This window comes from Cyrtonyx montezumae, unplaced genomic scaffold, assembly GCF_038088225.1.
Source record: "Cyrtonyx montezumae isolate F1298 unplaced genomic scaffold, pur_monq_1.0 scaffold_60, whole genome shotgun sequence".
In the NCBI taxonomy this organism is placed as follows: Eukaryota; Metazoa; Chordata; class Aves; order Galliformes; family Odontophoridae; genus Cyrtonyx; species Cyrtonyx montezumae.
The window spans coordinates 31,810-40,000 of NW_027072068.1; the positions used below are offsets into that span (position 1 = coordinate 31,810).

The 8,191-nt window shown below is 63.1% G+C and overlaps 1 protein-coding gene across 1 annotated transcript in view; it reads left to right on the plus strand.

Moving 5' to 3' along the window:
• The first annotated feature begins 390 nt into the window (after positions 1–390).
• LOC136057268 (tensin-2-like) overlaps positions 391–8,191 on the plus strand; it is an 8,689-nt gene continuing 888 nt past the window's right edge. The window contains 22 exon segments of the mRNA XM_065749935.1: positions 391–484; positions 1,544–1,653; positions 1,767–1,804; positions 2,188–2,226; positions 2,313–2,351; positions 2,499–2,548; positions 2,803–2,968; positions 3,263–3,313; positions 3,599–3,626; positions 3,629–3,690; positions 3,692–3,721; positions 3,907–3,971; positions 4,388–4,471; positions 4,671–4,777; positions 4,911–4,971; positions 5,073–5,139; positions 5,385–5,508; positions 5,839–5,904; positions 5,979–6,089; positions 6,388–6,587; positions 6,589–7,690; positions 7,693–7,821. Of these exon segments, the coding sequence (XP_065606007.1) occupies positions 423–484; positions 1,544–1,653; positions 1,767–1,804; positions 2,188–2,226; positions 2,313–2,351; positions 2,499–2,548; positions 2,803–2,968; positions 3,263–3,313; positions 3,599–3,626; positions 3,629–3,690; positions 3,692–3,721; positions 3,907–3,971; positions 4,388–4,471; positions 4,671–4,777; positions 4,911–4,971; positions 5,073–5,139; positions 5,385–5,508; positions 5,839–5,904; positions 5,979–6,089; positions 6,388–6,587; positions 6,589–7,690; positions 7,693–7,821 (2,791 nt within the window). The 5' untranslated portion in view covers positions 391–422.

Consider the following 8,191-nt stretch of genomic DNA (forward strand, 5'->3'; position numbering starts at 1 on the left):
ACAGAGAAGAAATGAGATGTTCAGGCAGCAAAGTCCTTGAACCATTGTGGGTATGGGACTGTGGAGTTCTGAGCTCTGTGGTAGCATTGGGGGGGCTGCAGGGTGGAGGTGCAATGTGGGTTATGGGAGCATCCCCGTGAGGGGATGTCCCCCCGACCGCAGCCCTATAGGGCGCTCCATACAACACTCCATGACCACATGGAGGGAGCTTCCACTCGTCTCCCCTCTGGCCCCGAAGGGGTTAAACAGCCCTGAAGTGGGGCAGGGGGGCGGTGAAGGGGGTGGGGCCATGGTGTGGGTCCGACCCCTCCCTCCCCATTTCCTCCACCTCGCGGGGGGGCACTTCGGACGGGAAACGGCAGCAGCGGGTGGAGCGCGGGCCCCCCCAGACACACCGCCTCCCGAGTGCCGTGCGCATCGCCATGAACCCACGCGGGGCCGTGGGGGGTCTCCTGCGGGTCCTGGGGCGGAGAGAACCCCACCCGGTACAGGGAGACGAGGGGGAGGACGCGGGAGGGTGGGGAGGGCGTGGATGGGGGTTGGGGGAGTCCCGCGAGGCATCGCATGAGTTGAGTGTGTGTGGGAATGGGGGGAGTGGGGGGTGTTACGTGAGAGGGGGTTTGAGGGCGTATAGGAGGGTCCCACGTGGAATCTTAGAAGTGCGTCACATTTGTAGGGGTCTCTAGTGGGGGGGTCGTGGGGTGAGGTGTGGTCACGTGTGGGAGTGGAGGGATGGGTGGCACAGTGTGGGGGGATATATGGTATAATAGGAACTCCGTGGTGGATCGTGCAGATGGGACGATGGGGTCTGTCATGTGTGGGGTGGGGGCACTGTGGGGCAATGACATGAGGACCAGGATGGGGGACTGGGGAGGGGTGGGGGATTATGGGGGGTTGAATGTCCACGGGGATTGAGGACACATGTCAGGTGATAGTGTACTCCTGGGGTTAAAACAGTCACTGGTAGGCTGTGAGTGGAGGGACAGCTCTATGGGGTTTGGGATCAGAAATGGGGTGGGAAGTGGCACTGCAGATTTGGACTGTGGGGGGGAAGAGTGGGTCACACTTTGCGTTGCAGCTCCCTTTGTGGTGGGGAGGGGGGCAGAGGGGGAGGCAGATCTGTGGGTTTGGGGATCAAGGATGGAGTGGGGGGGAACAGAGTTGAGGGGCAGTGGAATTTCACGGGGATGGGGACACACATGGGGCAGAGAGGGTCACATTTGGGATCAGGGTGCCCCCATTGGGGGAGACAAGTGTGGTGTGTGCTCACCCCGTTGCTGTGTTCTCCCTTGTGAGGCTGCCCTACAGTGTGCACTGGGAGTGCGCTCCGCTCTGTGTCCCCCCCCACCCGTTTCCCACGCCCGCTCCCCCTAGGGCCATTTCCTGGGCTGTGCCTGAACTGCTTCCTGCAGAGGGACACTGCGTGTGGGGGATGTGGGTCACAAACACGGAGGCAGCGGGGGGGGTCATCCCCAAGCACCACATCCCCATTGTGTCCACATGTCTCCCCGTTCCCTCGCTGTCTCCCTATACCGCCCCACAGCCCCCCCCCGGTGCCGCCCCACACTTTCCAGGAGAAGTCGTTCCGGAAGAGGTCCCGGTCCTGCGCCGTCTGTCAGGACAGCGTGGGCGCCCATGGGCTGCTCTGCCGAGGTGACGCAGCACTGTATCCCCATGTGTCCCCAGTGTCCCAATGACCCATGTCTTTGTGTGCCCGTGGCCCCAAAGTTGTGTGTCCGCATGTTCCTATGTCCTTGTCCCCACAGTCTGCAAGATCGTATCCCATAAGCGCTGTGAGGCCAAGGTGAGGACCGGGGGGGCACGGGGGCCATGGGGTGACATTCGGTGATGTTTGGTGGTCCAGGGATGCCCCCTCCAGGTCCCCAGAGCCACTGGGATTCTGTAGGCAGAGAAAGACCCACGTCCCTGCTTCCCCACAACTCCCTGTCCCCACATCCCCGTGATGTCCCTGTGCCCCCACGCAGAGCGCTTGGCTGTGCGCCAGGGGCTGCAGCTGGACAAACAGCGGATGGACGGACGGACATGGGCGGGGGAAGCACTGCTCCATGCCTCAGTTCCCCTGGGGGTTTGGGTTGTGGGTTGTGGAAGGAACGTCTGTGGGGCTGGAGGCCCGCTATGGGGCCAGATTTTTTCTATGGAGCTACAGTAACTGTTCTGCCCCTGTAGGTCACATCTCCGTGCCACCCCCCGCCCCCTCCCGAGCTGGTAAGTTATGGGGCTGGGGCCCACCCCCACCCTGCAGCAATGTTGGCGCACCCTACAGTGCCCCCTAAGCTCTGTGTGCCCCACAGCGGAGAAACACTGCCCCACCGAGGCATGGAGAGAAGCCGGTGAGAGGCGGGTGGGATTGGGGTTGGGGGTTGAGGTGGGATTGGGGTGGAATTGAGATTGGGATGGGATTGGGTTAGGGTTGAGGTGGGATTGCGGTGGGGTTGGAACTGGGGTGGGGTGTGGACTGGAGCTCTGTGTGCCCCCAGGACAGAAGTCTGCCCTCCAGTGCCCCCTGGCAGCATCGTTCCCTGCCCAGGTGCGATGGATGTGGGGAGGGGGGGGGTTCTGTGGGCACTGTCCCCATCACCGGTCCCCACATCCCCTGCCCCCCAGCATGGATGTGGACCCATGTCCTATAGCCTCGTAACCCCTCATGACCCCATAGCCCCATTTATCTCTCCATGACCCAGTGTCCCCATGTAGTCCCCCATGTCCCTGTACAGTCCCCCATGACTCCGTGTCCCCATATAGTCCCCAGTGACCCCATCTATTGCCTTGTGACGCCCCCAGGCTGCCCCCCCCGGCTGTGCCCAGTGCCCCCCCTGCGGAGCTGAGCTATGTGACGGAGCGGATGATCGCAGTGCGGTTCCTGGTGGGGACGGATGAGCGGCGCTTCCACGGAGATCTCCGTGATGTCGCACTCCTCCTGCGTGCGCGGCACCGTGACGGATACACAGTGAGGGGGGGGCGGGGGGGTGGTCCTTGGAATGGTATGTGGAGACTGGGGATGGGACATAGGACACTGGGGGACATGGGGACAGGGACTGTGGGGATGGATTGGGGACGGGACATGGGGGTATGTAGGGTCAAAGCAGGGGGACATGGGAACAGGACATGGGGTCCTCTGGGCAGAGGGGAACAGGACGCTGGGGACACAGAGCCCCATAAAGATGGGCCGGGGATCCCTGGGGATGGTTGGGGGAGGGGGGGCTCCACCATGGGCTGTGACTCAGTGTCCTCTCTGCTGCAGCTCTTCAACCTCTCAGAGAAGCGCCATGACCTCATCCACCTGCACCCCACGGTCAGCACTGCAGGGGGGGGGTCCGAGGGTGTCCCATGGTGGGGTTGGGGCTATGGAATCAGGACCATTGGGGTCCTGGGGGGCATGGAGTGTGGGGTTTTGGGGAGTGTGGGGGTTGAGATGTGGGGTTCCAGTGGCGTTGGTGTGTGGGATTGGAGTGTGGGGTCCTGGGGAGGTTTGGGCCACAGAGTTGGAGTATGGGTCGTGATGTGGAGCCCTCGGGGGATCGGACTGTGGGGTCAGGGACATGGGTCGTGCTGTGGGTCACTCTGTGGCCACCCGCAGGTACAGGAGTTTGGCTGGCCAGACCTGCTGGCCCCCCCCTGGACACACTGTGCGCCATCTGCAAAGCGTTGGAGCGCTGCCTGCGTGTGCTGCCCCCCCCGTGTGGCCGTGCTGCACTGCCGGGTGCGTGGGGTGGGGTCACAGCATCGTGGGGGGGGGGTTGGGGTTGGGGGGGAGGTATAGGGCCTTGGTGTTTGTAGGGGCAGGACTATATAGGGCCTCGGGGTTGTGGAGTCTTGGGGGGAGTGGAGTGTCACAGGGGATTGTAAGATGGGGGGCTGAGGAGCGCTGACCCACAACTCCCTCAGGGCAACAGGGGGAAAGTGGGCGTCGTGGTGGCAGCGTATATGCACTACAGCCACGTCTGCGCCAGGTAGGGGGGTCATAGTGGGGTGCAGAGAACTATGGGGTATGGGGTGAGGGATGTGGGGTCTATGGATTGGGGTGCAGGGTGGGGGCTGGCTGGGTCTATGAGGTGTAGGGTGGGGGGGCCTATGACATATGGGATATGGAGTGGGGAAGGGCGAGATTATGGGGGGAGGTGTTAGCGTTGGGTGTTGCGGGGAGTTACGGGGTATGTGGAAGTGATGGGGATCTGGGGGGTTATGGGAGGTGGGGGGGGCTGAGGGTTGGGGGAGGCATTGGTGGGGGGTCTGGGGGCTATGGGAGGCTATGACTTATGGGGAATGGGGGCTGATATGGGAGAGTTCTGGGGAATGGGGCTGCAGGGGACAGTGGCGGGGACTGCGGGGATCTATGGGGCCCAGTGGGGCTGTGCTGATCCCACAGTGCGGAGCAGGCTTTGGGCACCGCCACCATGAAGCAGTTCTGTGAAGAGAGAGTGGGGGGTGACATGCTGCCATCCCAGTGCAGGTGGGGAGGGGTACAGGGGCGGGGGGAGGGGGGTTGGAGGTGGAATTTGGGGGGCAGAGGTGTGGGGTGTGCAGGGTGTGGGTTTGGGTGGGTAAGGTTTGGATGCACATGCTTGTTTCTGAGATGTGGGGTGGTATTGGGCTGCATGCAGTTTGGGGCATGGCACTGTGGGGTGCTGATGTGGGGCGCTGCCCCCCAGGTACATAGCGCACTTTGGGGCGCTGCTGTCGGGCGCCACACGGGTGAACAGCCGCCCTGTATTCCTGCACCATGTGCTGCTGCCTCCCCTGCCCCGATTCCAGCCTGGTGAGTGTCCCACCCCATTGGGACCCCACAGTGGGGTCCTTCCCCTTTAAAGTGATCCCCAAATGTGACTCCACCCAGGAAGTGGCCCTCAACCCTGCCCCCACACCCCCCTTTCCCATGCTGTGCCCCACAGACTTCCGTCCATTCCTGAAGCTGTACCAGGCGCTGCAGCTGGTGCACACCTCAGGCGTATAGTGAGTGCCCCCACCCCATGGGGGGACCCGAGCCCCCTGACCTCCCCAACCCCTGCCCCAGTTTGGGTTCCCAAACCCTCCCCTCCCCCCCCACCCCGCAGTGCCCCCGGCCCACAGAGTGTCTGCATCAGCCTGGAGCCCGCGCTGCTGCTGAAGGGCGATGTCCTGGTGAGTGTGCAAGGGGGGAGTGCCAAACAGGCATACAACAGGGGAATGGGATGGGGGCAGTGCAGGACCCCCCGTACTGTGTGCATGTGACATGGACGTGTGTGACGTGGATATGGCAGGTGTGAAAATGCTGCGATACGCTGTGATGTGTGTTACGTGTGTGATGCGATATGATGTGATATAACATGCTACAGTGTGTGCCACGATGTGTGCCGTGACGCGTGCCACGTGCCACACGCGTGCAGGTGCAGTGCTACCAGCGCTGGGGCTCCGCGCGCCGCGCTGTGTTCCGGGCGCAGTTCCACACGTGTGCGCTGCAGGGGCAGCGGCTGCGGCTGTGCAAGGAGGAGCTGGACTTGGCGTGCGAGGGTGGGGCACAGCGGGGTCAGGGGGGCCTTGGGGGTGATGGGGTCAGGGGTGTCAATGGTTGGGGAGTTATGGGGTCGTTTGGATTCTGGGGTTGGGGAATCAATGGGGTCCCTGGGGGTCAGGGGTCATTAGGTGTCATGAGGTCAGGGAGGGGTCATAGTGGTTTGGTGTCATTCATTGGTGGTTGGGGCTTGGGGGGAGTCAGAGGTTATGGGGGGAGGGGGTCAGGGGGGTGTTCCATTGAGTCATGGGGGTTCACGGGGACTCAATGGGTGGGGGCTCTGCTGCGGTGTGGGGCTGCACACCCCCAGTTCCCACTTTCCCCCTCAGATGAGCGCTTCCCCCCCGATGCTGCCGTGGAGTTTGTGTTCTCATCTAGTCCTGACAAAGTGGAAGGTGAGGGGGGCACCCCCACAGCCCATAATAAACCCCCATAGCCCCTATAACCCCACCCCCACATCTCCCCCCAGGTTGGGCATCCCCCTGTGGCACTGTGTGTGTGGATCTGTGCACATGGGACCCCACGGTGCGGCGCGATTCCTTCCATGGCTTCAATGTGCGGCACCAGGACAGCAGTGACGGTGAGGGGCCAGCACCCACAGGACTCCCTGCCCCCCAACAGTACCCCACACCAAGGGCCACCCTGGTACTGCCCCTCAGTGGGACAGCAGAGGGATCCCAAACCCCGACGGGATGCGGTGGGACCACAGTTCCCAATGGGAAGCAAGGGTACCCTATGGGACCCCAAAATTGAATGGGACCTCCAGCCCCTGTGGGTCTGCAAACCCCAAATAGGACCCCATCCCATGGGGCCCCAAACTCCAGTGGGATGCCCCTGGGACCCCTCCCATCCCCCCCAATGGTGCTGTGTTCCCACAGACCTGACGCAGAAGGGGGGAACGCAGGAGGAGAGCCCCCACACACTCGTGCAAGACAAGGGGGCCCCCGGGGACACCCCATGGAAAGAGGAATCCTCCACGGCTGCACCCCCACCGCTGCAGAGCTCTCCAGGGCACCCCCCGCCCCCCACGGCTGCAGAGCACTGGGAGCTGGAGCAGCTGCTGGGAGGCTGTGGGCTGGGGGGGGGGGCAGGAGGAGAGCCCCCCTGGTGCCCCACACAGAACCCCTGTGCCCTATATTAGCCCTGCGGCCCATGGAAACCCTGTGCCCCATAGCACCTTGGCACCCCACAGTGATGCAGTGCCCCATAGTGGCCCTGCACTCCATAGCAGCCCCGTGTCCCATAGCACCACAGCATCCTATAGCACCATAGCATCCCATAACTGCCCTCTCCCACACGAGGATCCTGTGCCCCATAGCACTGCAGCATCCTATAGTACTCTGGTGCCCCATGGCAATGTAGTGCTCCACGGAGACCCCATGCCCTATAGCTGCCCTTTGCACCATAGCACTGCAGCACCCTATAGCACTGTGCCACCCCACAGGGACCCTGTGCCCCACAGCTGCTTTGAGTCCTATAGTGCTCTACCACCTCATGGTGATGCTGTGCCCCATAGCACTGCTGCACCCTGTTGTTCCCTAATGCCCCATAGCACCCCAACACCCTATAGTGACTCAGTGCCTTGTAGTACCACACCACCCCATAGCAGCCCCACAGTCTATAGTGCCCCCACCACACCCCACAGCCCCCCAACATCCTGTACCCCCCCTGCATCCTATAGCCCCCCGTCACCCTACAGCCCTTCCCACCCCTATAGCACCTTGACACCCTATAGTACCCCAATGACCTACAGCCCTACAGCATCGTACAGCCCCCCATCACCCCACAGCCCCCTGACACCATATAGCCCCACAGCATCCTATAGTCCCCCAACACCCTATAGACCTACTGTGCCTTATGACACTCTGGCACCCTATAGCACACAAAGTGCCCATAGGACTCATGTGCCACTTCATAGCACCCCGTCAACTCATAGCAGCGCCTCAGCGCCCCACAGTGCCCATGTCCCTCATAGTGCCTACAACAGCCCCCCGATGACCCCTTGCAGCCCATCGCACCACAGCAGTGCTCTGACACCCCACAGTGCCCCCATGCCCCATGGCACCCAAACCTCAATGGCACCCCATGCCCACGCCCACTTAGGCCACGCCCTCCAGCGCCGCCCCAGCCTGGCCCCTCCCCCTCCCTGTCCGTGCCCGGGGGGCGGGGTCGAGGACGGGGGGTGGCGTCTGAAGGGGCGGGGTCTGTTTTGGTCACGCCCCTCTGCCCCCTCTGCGAGCCACGCCCCTTCCCTGTGGGACCGCCCCTCCCCAAAAGTGGAACCCCCGGGAGCCCCGGGGAGAGTGCGGGAGGTGAAGGGGGGGGGGGATGTGGGCAGGGGCGGTGGGGCTGAGAGTGGATATGGGCTGGGTGCGGGGAGTGGTAGGGAATGGGGGGGGCTACGGGGAGGGGGTGTTGGGGTTGTGAGGGGGTTGCAGGGGAATACGGAGGAGGCTATTGGTGGGCTGGGGGCTATAGGGCGCTCATGGGACGGTCGGTTGGGCCCTGCGGTGGGGTCGGCAAGAGGGAAATGGGGGGTGTGGGAAGGGTGGGGCCAGGGGGGGTTTATGGGGGACTTGATGAGTTGGGAGCAGAGGGCTTTAGGGCATTATGAGGGTGGGGGATATTGGGGAGGAGGCATTGGGGAAGGCAGTCAGGGTGATGGGGGTTATGGAAAATGGG